Source organism: Cricetulus griseus (assembly GCF_003668045.3).
Source record: "Cricetulus griseus strain 17A/GY chromosome 1 unlocalized genomic scaffold, alternate assembly CriGri-PICRH-1.0 chr1_0, whole genome shotgun sequence".
Taxonomy (NCBI): domain Eukaryota; kingdom Metazoa; phylum Chordata; class Mammalia; order Rodentia; family Cricetidae; genus Cricetulus; species Cricetulus griseus.
The window spans coordinates 199,247,014-199,259,602 of NW_023276806.1; the positions used below are offsets into that span (position 1 = coordinate 199,247,014).

The 12,589-nt window shown below is 41.9% G+C and overlaps 1 protein-coding gene across 1 annotated transcript in view; it reads right to left on the minus strand.

Annotated features, from left to right (window-relative positions):
• Positions 1-12,589, minus strand: part of Snd1 (staphylococcal nuclease and tudor domain containing 1) — a 399,500-nt gene that overhangs the window by 330,165 nt on the left and 56,746 nt on the right. The window contains exon 10 of the mRNA XM_027391329.2: positions 10,583-10,696. Within this exon, the coding sequence (XP_027247130.1) occupies positions 10,583-10,696 (114 nt within the window). The remainder of the gene's footprint in view (positions 1-10,582; positions 10,697-12,589) is intronic.

Consider the following 12,589-nt stretch of genomic DNA (forward strand, 5'->3'; position numbering starts at 1 on the left):
AGACATCAACTGATTTAATTTCCAGAAGGAGGACACTATAGTCTCGCTTAAATGGCACACAAATGTAGTTTTTAGAATACAAGATTGCATTAAATAGCACTTCAAATGTTGTTGCTCAAGAAAACTAGAGGGCAGTTTTATTGTAGTCCCTTTCTGAGGTAGTGAATTCATGTTCAAGAAGCTACTCTTTCTGGCTGAACCCCAGCAAGGCATCTAAATGAGAGGCAACTTAACAATGCTAAGAATTCCCAACAGGTGTGTGTGGCATTGAAACAGCACCAAGGATGTAAGAGCCACACAAAGTATGGAGATATGGATTGCAAGGAGTCCTTCTGCAAGACCCACTCAATGGTATGAGAGCAACAAGCTGCCTGGACTGTGCTCACTAGGATTGACTTCCTCATTCAAACACAAGGTATTATTTCTTAGTTTTCGTGGGGAAGATGGCATCCCTGGATAAAGAATAGCAAGTGGATATGGAAAGAACCAGACCTGAGGTGGGAAAGAGGATCCAAATAAAATGCAAAAGAAAGCAATGAGGCAGGCAGGGGCATATAGCCATGCTCACACTTGCAGGGACATCTACAAAACAACTTTTCTGAGAGCAAGGAGATAAGGAAAAGGAGACCATCAGGACACATGTCTCCAAGTCTCCCAGCATCTTCCTAGCTGCATACATGTGAGCATATTCCCAACAGAGAGAGAAAGCATGGGGCTAAACACTATGGTTCAAGCCCTCAGAACACATTTCTTGCCAGGTGACGTAGCTAAAAATTAAAAGGCTGCAGGGTCTTACCTGCACTGAGTTTCACATTTGCCAGGTTCATTCAACAGTACCAGGCACTAATTTCTTGTCTCTAGGACTGGGAAATCTCTGCCCTCCTCTACTGGCTGTTCTTTATGGTATTTTACCCTGAGGAACAGACGTTTCCCAGAGCCCTGCTGTTTCTGGATCCAGGCACCCCAGAACTAAGTGTGCCTTCTCCTGCAAACAAGAATGCCTGAGCTAAAGGAATCGGTGACTCTTCTGAGAGGATTGAAGTACGGAAGGAAAGAGGAGTGAGGCTAAAAGCTTTCAGACAGAGGAATCTGCCAGGCAAGCCACAGTAAAACTCTGACAGAAAGGCTCCAAGGTGGCTGAAGCAGCGGGATGAACTCAGCCAGCTGAGGTGGTGGTGTAGCACACACTGGAAGGGATGAGCAAAGGACTGTAACATCTTCTTTCCTCCTTAAAGAAATAAGAAGTGAATAGAATGAGCTACTTTGAGGGATGTCATGTCTCCCTCCTCTTAAGGTACTAACTAGACATTCCAACAGCCACACCAGCACATGGCACTGTATGCCAATCTGCCATGCAGAACACAGTGTGCTCTCTCCGATCGGCTGCAGGAAAAGGTAAAGAGGGTCCAATAAGAACAGGGCAGCCAGTACAGTCTGCAACCTAACTCAGGGGGCCTGGGCCTCAAGCCAAGCCTGAAGGAGCAGGAGGCTGACACAGGAGACCTCGGCAGCCACACATCAGCAATCCTTTACAGAGCTCCACCTACATACAGCTCTTGCACACCAGTCATTCTAAAACAAGCCACCCAGCTGGAGAGGCAGATGCTAAGCAAGCTCCATATGAATAAGAACGAGGCTTTCTCCTAATTGCAGCCCCACCTTACAAGAGGCAGTTGCACATGGACAGAGTCCAGCCCTTCTGGTCATTAGGAAAACACCCTTCTGGTGGTCAAGTGGCAGAGTCACAGTCCATGGTCAGTGCCCTCTGCCAATCTGCAGCAGCAGATCATGAACACAGAGCTGCGATGGGAACTCAGAGTACAAGCAGACATTATATAAGTGAGTACCAACTATACGCTAGGCAGTTAGCCTGCAACAGACTTGAAGAAATGAGGAATCTACTTGACCCAGAAAATCAAACTGCATAGAGACAGAAGAAAAGAAGAAAGAAAGAGAGCCAGCAAGCAGAAACTAGAAATTATAAGCATCTAATATGTGGATTTTCCAGAATCGGCATTGACATAAAGAAGCAACAAACTCTGAGGACCAGTGTATAACCAGAAAGATCACATGATGTTTCTGCTTAGACTTACCAAGTGTGTCATATAGTTAAACAAGGACAGACTGGCTTCAAGCACAGAAATGGGAAAGTAAAGCACACAGAGTTTCTAACATCTTCACAGATAAACTGGACAGAGGTCCTGTTGTGAAGCAGCCCTGTACCAAGGTGGACATAAATAAGACACTGAGCTGGTAGAAGGCATTTGTACCCCAAACCAGTGTGTGTGGTAGTAGGTAAATTAAGGACTATAAAATGTGAACACCCTATAAAATGCCTGCAGATTTTCAAACAAAGGCTAAAATGAAAAGTGACACCAAAAATATGCCTAACCAATGGGCCTGTCATTTGCTAGGGGAAAAAAAGAAGCATCTGTGTCCTTCAGCTTCTCTTTCTAGTCTCAGCTCTTTTAGAGCCTCTGCTGCCAACAGTTGAGTAAAGCACTGCTGCTTCACCCATAACCCTTCATTCCATCGGAGGTCTACCTGCACACACACACACACACACACACACACACACACACACACACACACACACACACACACACACACACGTCCCTGAAATTATAAACATGTTGTTAATAAAAATAATTCCCCAGAACCACAGAGAAACTTAAATGTTTGGTTTCTAAACAGAACAAAATTCTCCCAGCCCAAAGCTAATTAGCCCACCAAGGATTGAAGCCTAAAGCTCTGGCCTGCAAAACTGCAAAGCACTGGATGGCTGCATTAAACTTGCCTTGAATATAAATGTTGCATTTATTTAAAAAAAAAAAAGAAAGAAAGAAAGTGATTTATCTAAACACAGTGAAGGTAGTTCTGCAATCAGAAGATGACGAGAAAGCTCTCTAATTGATTTAAAATTAGTTCCAGCAAAGAAATAATCTGACAACCCACAAGGTCAATAAAGGAAAGGAGGGAAGGTAAAAAGTACACCTAAAGACATCAATGAATCGGCATTCCTGAAAGGAAGATACCTGAAAACCCTGAGTAAGAGCAGAAGTGACAGAAGAGTCAAACAAAGAGACTAAAATCCTGAAATTAACTGCTCTGGTTTTACACGCTGCACTGTGTAAAACCTTACGGGGGGGGGGGGGGGGGGAGGGGAGAGGCAGAGCTGTTAAGCAATGGCAGAAACTAGACTGGGGGGGGGGGGGGGGTAGCAGCAAACATCTAAGCCAGGTGTAAACTACCCAGGGAAATGAGCAATGCAATTAGGAGGGAGGTAGAAAACAGGAAAACAGAGACTCACTCCTGGGACTTAAGCCCCAGCACATGGGCCCCAGCTAAAAAGACCTATCAGAGGCAGACTGAGGATTAGCAGGGGATTTAGAGTGGGCAAAATGATGCCCCCTCAAAAGCAATATATGGAATTAAGTCTTATGCCTCAGCATATGGGATTTAAACATTTGATAATTGGCTACTGTATTCATAGTACTCTACAAGATGCTGAAAGAGGAGATAAGGATGAGAAATGCCATCCCTGGCCTCAGCAGCATTTAGACTTCACAGCAGAAAGTACGCATGCATATATAAACAAATACTTTGGGGTGTTGGAGAGAAGGAAAGGGCTGTGTATATACACACATCTGACCTAACAGGCTTCTTAAGAATGACAGCAAGAGGGCAAATTAAATAAGTCAGAGAACAGGAAATGATGGTGCTGCTAAGTCCAGAAACGACAGAGAATTACTGCAGCTCAGTGGGACTAAGAACAGGAAGAAACATGAGCACACAGCATGAGCAAGATTTAGATAAGTTGAAAACGTAAAACTCTGTGATGCTGATGACTAAATAACAGAAGAGAGAGATGGGCTGAAAGAGGTAAACGTACAAGGTTCAGAGGATTAACAACCAAGACCCACTAGGAGATAACATGTTAAAATCTTACAAAATATAATTTGAAAGAAAGGGGCAAGGAATGGAAAGAAACTATAACTCATAAGAGGGAGAAAAAAAAGCAAATCAAACGCAACAAGACTGGTACACGCTCTTTCCGGTTTCAAAAACACTGAGTCAGATCAGTGGCAACTGCTATCTACCCGACCCCCAATGTCTTGACCTCATCCACTAACTTGCCCACCAATAACCTCTCTGGCTGAGAAGCAAGTCAAATCACTGCAATGTTTAAAGTGTTGGCGCCTAGATACTAATCTCAGAAAACAGAGCATACACATTCTGGAATCTTAAGTAGCTAAGACCCACCCATCATCTCCTAATAGTAAATTTTTTCAGCCTTCAATAAAGGAGGTTTCAAGTGTTCATCTCAAAAATGCCCAGATCAAACAATTTGGAAACGGGTACAGAATGCCTCTGCCAGCACTCTGACACATTGTATGTCTTTTGATCACACTGCCATGGTCCCCAAATCTCTCCACTGGAAACTGGTGAAATGCTATATCCACTTCAAAGAGCTTCTGCTTGTCTCCAAGGTCCTTAATGCCAAGCTAGAGTCCCTCTCTAATTTGCTATTTGCCTTATGTTCCCAGTTACAAGTGTGAGATCACCGCCAGTGGGTTTATTGGTTTGCCCCTACTTTGCTTGGGGACTCCAGCCCCACAGTTTTCTCTTGGTATGATCTTAGTGGCCACATGGTCTGTCTGAGGGTCACCTATCTTTGAGAAGTCAAACCCGGAAGGAATAGTCTGGGGAACACTTGCAGTTGTGTCTAAATAGCACAGGGTTCTGCACAACAATGGAGTTATCAGAACCAGTATCAGTCTGGCCTCTGACAAAAAGCCTTCAAGAATCCCAGGACATCCTTGATAAGGCAAATACCTGCCATTCCTCTCCGCCTGTCCAAGAGTCCCAGGTGGCACAGGCCTGAGAGAGTTACCCAAAGTAAAGGCAGCAAGCATATAAGGAGAGTAGAAAGCCCCTTTCACTGGCCAGGTCTGAATGTTTACAGGCCCTGGTGTGAAAGAACCTTTGCGGTCAGTAGTTCACAGGGAGGAGGCTCAAAGGAAATGAATAAATACCAACAGTGGTTGGCTACCAGCTGGGGAAGTATCTACCCTTGGGTTTCCACACTATCCTGAGTACTGAGCTCAGAGACAGTCCAAGGGAAAAGAGGGAGAACCAGATGTGCTGTACAAAGGAAGCTAAGAAAAGGCTCTGCAACCAAAAGCAAACTCGATCCACTAAACACCTGGGGGCTGGGCAAATGATGTACCTGGTTTTTGAGGTAAATTTCAGCTCCATCTCTCTGTGCCAACTACAACAGCACTGCAAGAGCAGACTTCATGAGGGAATAAGTCAGACCCTTCATTGGATGCCTGGGGGCTGTTTCCTTTGTCATTAACACTCCAAGTGTAACATAAAGCCCATGGCAGCTCTGGGCAATGGAGCACTAGGCTTTCCAGTTTCAGATCAAAGTCAAGAGCTCCCTAGGAAGCCCTGAGATTGTACAATGTACTATCTCCTTCAAGGCAGCAGCTCAGAAAAGCCAGAGCCTTTCCCCAAGACTTAGCACTTATTTCTTTATGGCAAACAACTGGATAAAGCTAGCTCTGCCTTTAGAGAAACCCCAATGCCTGTGCAGGTTCACAAGCGCATCACATGTGAGCTTTAAACAGACTTTCAGCCTGAAGGAGTGTCTAAGAGCTGACAATGGATTCACCTGGAATAATCCAGAAGCAAATCCAAGACCTGCAGGCACACCCAACCAAATGCTTCTGAGGAAATACTATATACTCTTGTATTTAACCCTCACACCACACTGTCCACAAACAAATGAAGCTCCAATTAAAATACAGTATCTGCCTGGGCAATACAGGAAAGGCTTGGGAGAAAAAAGTTGCTCTGATCTGTGTTTTAAGTGCTTCCTCTAACTCCAATTAGAAAATAACCAGAGAGCAGGAGGGGAAAGTATATAGTTAGCCTTAGGCAAAACTTTGTCTTCCTGTAAATTTTAAAAGATGGCGTAAAAAAGAGGAAAAATCCAATTTTCCCTATTACCACCACCTGCCCAGCAATTTCTAGATGTCTCAGAAGATCTGTTTTAGCTGATGATAGGCTACTAAAAATTTCTAGGGAAGGAGTAGCAGAAACAGTGAAGAGAATTTGCTACATAATTTCCTAAAAGGCAACCCCATTGGGTTCTCCTCTGGAGCTCTGAAGGCCACCCACCCCAAGGTAGGAATTGCTTCAAGGCTATCTGCCTGCCCATCACAATGCTCACACCTAAAACTTCTCTCCTACAATCCTCCAGCTCTGCATTTGCATCCTCTCCTCCCGGGTTCTTTTGCTTAGACAGGGCTCATACTTTGAGCTACTGAATTAGACCTATCTCGATTTCAAAGCCACTGACCCTCCAGAAAGTACCTGGTAATTAGACAGAAGGTAATTTCCCAAGTGCATGCCTGGAGGCCCTGTACAATCTATCCACCACAGACCTTCCTCCCAAACAGTCCTCGAGCATTCTGGGTTTCTGCAGTCACATGAGCACTCCCCATCTCCCAAAAATACACCATCTTTCCTATGAGATTCTACCAGATCTGTTCTAACTAGAGCAAGAACATATTCTTGTGTGAGCTGTATCTTACAGAAGGGCATCTAGCCAAAGGGACAAAGACAGAACAAGAACAGGAGCTGAAATTCAGCCGCTATTCTATATGCCAAGCACACACACTGACTGACCTAAGGCTTCCTAGGGAAGGAACATCCTTTTCTAACTGGCAACAAGGTACCAAATGAGCTAACACAGGTACTAGTCCCCAAAAGCTCTACCTTAAATATGTTTTAAAATGTTTATTGACAAGGTCTCTATGTAGCCCTTGCTGTCCTGGAACTCTCTATACTGAACAGACTAGCCTTGAACTCACAGAAATCCACCTGCCTCTACCTCCTAAATGCTGGGATTAAAGGTGCCAATATGCCTGTTTCTACCTTAAATACTTGATTGGGCTTTCCTGCCTGGTCATAGGTATAAACATTGGAAAGTAGTAAAGGAAACTAAAATGCAGAGTATGTCTACTGCCTAAGCTTCACACATCTATATCAATTACAGCACCATTGGGAACTAGAGACAAGCTTTCTCCTACACCAATACTGTAAATTTTCGTTTTCTTTAGAATAAATGTAGAATAGAGTCTTTGTAAGAGCTCAGGGGAATTCTTTAAGGAGAAAGGCAAATACTCTGAATCCTGAAGGACCAAGAGGGACTTCTGGAGTAACAGCTATAGTTCTCATTTGTTATGCCATTCTCCCCTGGGTACTTGGTCAATTGAGGCTTATCAAAAGAAAATCCAGAACTACTTCTTATAGATCAGTTTTGTACAAATGTAAATTACTTTCATATCTTGTAAATCAAATCACTAACATAAGAGTTCTTGAGTCTACATCTTTCTCCTGGGCCTAAAATTCCTCATGACAAAACCTAAAAAACATATTGTAAGTCTTCTGACCTATGACCCTGACGTAATGACCAAGCCCATTTGTTTTCATAACCTAGCATCTAGCTATCTGCTCATCTATTCATGGTTAAACAAAATGATTTCAAATTCCTCATAAGGCCTCCTGGTATATCCTAACATGTTCACAGGACACAGCATACATGTCCTTCAAGTGGTATACCATTCACACACTATTTCAGTGGCTGTCCATTCTGTTACCCCAAATTCAATGATTTTTCAGATCAGAACCTACCCACCCATTTTTTAGCTAACTCCTCACTACCCATCAAGCTTTAAATGTCATTTCCTCAAAGAAACTCAGATTATATACTTTCCCTAGGCTTTAGACTTTTTGTGCAGGACAGAATAGCAATGAAATTATTTATGTTCTTCTACTAAATTTCAAAGTTCATGAAGGGAGAGATTGCATATCCCACAACATTACCAGGTGGCCAGTTCATACTGATGGTGACTAGCCCATTCATCTCAGCTTCTCGAGCTGTGCTATGCATCCAAGTAGCCACTAGCTTTGTGTAGCTACCTAACCCTTGAATGATGATAGAAAGAATGGAGATGAGGTATAAAATATAAACCATATTTCAAAGACTTAATTGGGGGGAGGGACAAGAATCTACTTTATTAATTTTTATTAATTAAAATTTGATAATATTTAGGATATATTTTAACAAACATATATTTATATATATGCTAATATACTTTAGTTTTTTAATGTAGCTAGCTAAAATTTAAAACAACAACTATGACTGGCTTATGTAGCTTGCCTGATAGGTCTTCAGTGCCCTTCCTCTCATGTGCTTACTTCTCATCTTTGAATACAGTTTCTAGGGGAAATACCAGAACAGCCACAGCAACTGAGTCCTGAAGGGTGCCTCCACCATCATGCTCAGGGTGCTAGATCACTGGTCTCTAATGGGATCCCATTGTACAATCTTCCAGAGGAATTTAAGGAACAAATAATGACAATCAATCCTCATTTCTCTCAAAGCCATATGTTGCAGACAATTATAGCTAAGCCTTACTTAGAACTTTCTTAAAATGAAGTAAGAACTCAGGAGTGAGCAGAAAGAGAAAAGGGGTGGGGAGCAGAAGAAAAAAGACATAACTCATTTTGGTAGGAAACAAGAAATGGTATAATCAGAATCCAGTCCGAGCCAAGAAAACAACAAACAAACAACAAAAAACAAAACTGCCCATCAGCTGCTAGGTTAACAGAAAAGTATCTTTCATCAGCTGAGGAACTCCAAATGAACCAGGAACCTACTGAGTTCTCAGTAGGTTAGTTCTTTCTTCAGAAAATCTATTATTCCACCTCAGCTCAACAATACCCATCCCTTAAAAACTGCTTAAAATCCAGCCACATAGTCTACATTAACATAATGCTTTGGCTAATGATGCAGGCATAAAAATTAACATTCAAGAATTTCAAAGTTGTGGTTGCTGTGGGAACCTTAATTCCAACTATGGGGCACAGATGCAGACTTGTGGACTACTCCCAATCCTGATCAAATTGGAGATGTATATTTACTCTGTGCAATGAGGCACGGCTACAGTTACTGAGACAACCTCATTTTGGCACGTCTAAGCTTTCATGCATTTAAATTCTCAACGTTACCACTGTACTGTTTGCTGCATTAAATTGCCTCCTCTACAAAGAAAAAAGAGAGCAAATGAACTGATTGGCCAGAAACCGAAATCACCCATGCTGCATGTGTTTTTTATGCAAGATCTGATTCAAAAGACAATCATGATATTTTGATTTTACTCTTAAGGGCTCTCTATAAACTGCCACACAAATGGAAACAGGATTTGGAACTCAGCTTGTAAATGCACCACAACATGTGTGCACACAAAACAATAGCAGAGCAAATTTCACATCTTTCAAACCAAAAATGAGGTAAATACAAAAGTGGATAACCAACAACACTAACTTCAACCATGATGTTTCATTCCTAAAAACTGCCCTGGCACTAGCTCTCACCAGGCACCTAATTCTATAACCAGTCAACATAAACACTTAAGTTATCAGAGGGAAATAACAGGAGCAAGACTGATGGCTTTAAAAGCAAGATATAACCAAACCCAAGAAAATAGTCAATCTCAATCCTTATACCCACCATCTCAAATCTAAGAATGACAGAAGGCAATAACCACAAACTGCCTACATGCACACTGAAGACCGACTCTTGTTGGAATTTCATCCAAAGCATAATTTCTTAGAACTGACATACACATTCAGGTCGTATGGTCAGCCAAGCACTCATTCAGCCCAAAGACATGGCAAATAGCACAAAACAATACAGATAATATAGTTAACAACTTTAAAAGGTAAATAGGTAATCCCAAGGAGCATATACACACAGATTCACTTTTTTTTTCCATAAAGCAAAAATATAAGGAACTACCAAACCAAAATGACCATCAAAAACGGGCCCTGTTACTATGTAAGTCAGGTACAGAATTCCTCCATCTCATTCTCTCAGAAATGTTAAGTTCTTCTTCAAATAAAATTCAACCAATATTCAACTGAAATATCCCAATCCTAACTGCCCTCCATCTCCCTAGGGAGAAGTGCCAATAGTAACTATATTTGATATGGAGCAGAGCAGAGACTATGGTTTGGGCTGCAAATATAAGGCATAACACTTGCAGAATTTCAAAGACTTATCCTTTCACATTTCCACACACGAGTATTGTATTTAACTTATGTTCTGGCTTCTCTACTTGTGTAGAAGTGCAGAACCTTCCGTGGTTTCAATGAGAATGCCCCCTGTAGGTTCATCATATATTTGAACACCTGGTCCTCAGTTGGTGGCACTATTTTGGGGGAGTCTATAAGGTGCCTTGCTAGAAGAAGTATGTCACTGGGGTGGGCTTTGACATTCCAAAGCCTTGTGGCACATGTGCATGTTATTACACCCCAACCCAAACCCCAGTGTTCGGAGTAATGGATGTGAGCTCTCCGAAACCACTTCCTACTGCCAATGCCGCCTGATGCCATGTTTCCTCTAAAACCATATGGCAAAGAGGCCCTTCCTTTTAGAAGTTGTCTCAGTCATGGTGTTTTTATCACAGTAACAGAAAAAACCACTAATACACTTCCCTGGTCTCACCTGTATGTTGTCCCCCTCCAACCTTGGTGGCCGAATGCTCGACAGGTGGATGGTCTTGTAGACTCCAGAATTCAGCTTCACAACAATGGCATCAGCGTTCAAAACCTGCATTACCTGTAAGTAAGAAGGCAACAATGCTTAAATGGCTTCAACAGTCCTCGTCGCACAGCAGAGAGCCAGGCCCACCAAGGCAGATAAACAGGCATCGATAGTAGATCCAGTACTGTCCTCCTAGCAACAATGTGGGAAGAAAAACATACAATCAATCAATCCCAAAGACCTTATAATGATCTCAATAAGACAGACCCTGTTCTTTTTTTTTTTTTTTTTTTTTTTTTTTTTTTTTTTTCCTGTGCTTAACTATAAGACTGAAAGACTGGAAACCTGAGCCAGGTGTGATGGCTCATGCCCTTAGGAAGTAGATGCAAGAGGAACACTATGAGCTTGAACACTGAGCTATACATTCCAAAATGAGAAATCCAGGGCTAGACAGTAAAAGCTGTTTAACAAGAATAAAAACTTAAAAAAAAAAAAGTCACTTAAAGTCTATACTGAAAATGTTCTTGATGTTAAGTTTAAAACTAAAAATCAAAATCCTAACTCAAGTGTCAAGGGTTGGATTAGGAAAGGGTACCCGTCTCACTATATGAGAAAGAACCCAAATAAGATGCCCCAATAGGGAGCAGAAAAATCATAGGCAAGTGAAGGACAAAAAGAACTGTCATCTCAGCTCAAGGAAAGAGCTGCTTAGCTGTTAATCTCACAGGCAGAAAACATTAAATTGCAAAAATAGTACCTCAGCTACTCTGCAAGCCTTCTTTTTAGAATACTACTATGGACATGTCTGGTTTTAGAAACCAAAAACCATTAACATTGCACCCCACTCTCAGCTGAAAAACGATTAACTTTCAGTCTGGGATACAAGGATATCTACTTGAAGGGCAAAAACACAAATATTCCTCTGTGAAGGTTAGAACATCTCACTAGTGTGAACAGAATAAAATGCCATTCACACTGGTACAGTACCATAGCAGTTACAACCAGAACCTGTAATACAGCCAGCAGTCAACAATTCACCCAGTTATATCCAGACCCTGTTGTTTCAAGGCTGTTTGGGAATTTTTTTTTCTTCTTTCTTTGCAAGCATTACACGGTAGCTGCTGACTACAAAATATTGCCACCATCCATTCCATCAGCCCAGACTCTTCTATGCTTCAATCAGGCCCCCATCAGGAACCACCAGGTGGCTGAACTATAGGGTCAGCTGCCACAAAGGGAAGAAAGACTAGTAAAATTTCTTTACACTTCTATGCATGAAACAAAAGCAGCTAGACAGTCCACTGCCATGATGGACAGCACACTGGGAAGTGTCTTAAAGGAGGCCTACTTCTTGGAAGGCCTAAGATTCTTCAGCACAGAATATACTCATTTACTTGACAGACTCATCCAAAAACAGCTATTCTCTACTTTTACAAAGAACCAGCCACAGCCAATCAAATACCAGGGAGGGAGGGAGGAAGGGAGGGATAAAAGGAGGGAGGGAGGGTGGGCTCTAAAGGACAATCTTAAGAACAAGCAAAAACAAAAAACAAGTTAGACAATATGCACAACAGGAAATGGCAGTAGCTAAGTACCATCAAATAGAAAGAAGGAAAAAAGAAGCCAATCAGAAACAAGCTGTATGTCCATCCATGAAGGCATACTACAGCTGTCAGATGGGTTTGGTCATTTTAGTAATGAAAGTCACAGGAAGAAGAGGCCAGCGGTCAGAAAAATAATGAAGAGTCTAACCCAGAAAAGGGTATTAAGAATTATTATTCATCTACCATATATTAAGATTAACCTGCCACTGTGAAAGCAGCAAAAAACAGTGTCAAGTGACCATAGCCATTTTCCTATATCCTACGACAGATCTGAGTCAAGAAAGCTAAACCCTAAGACCCAGAAAGTCAGAGAAAGTTGAAGACCAGAGGAAATAAAAAAAATATATAATGTGAAGTCAAACCA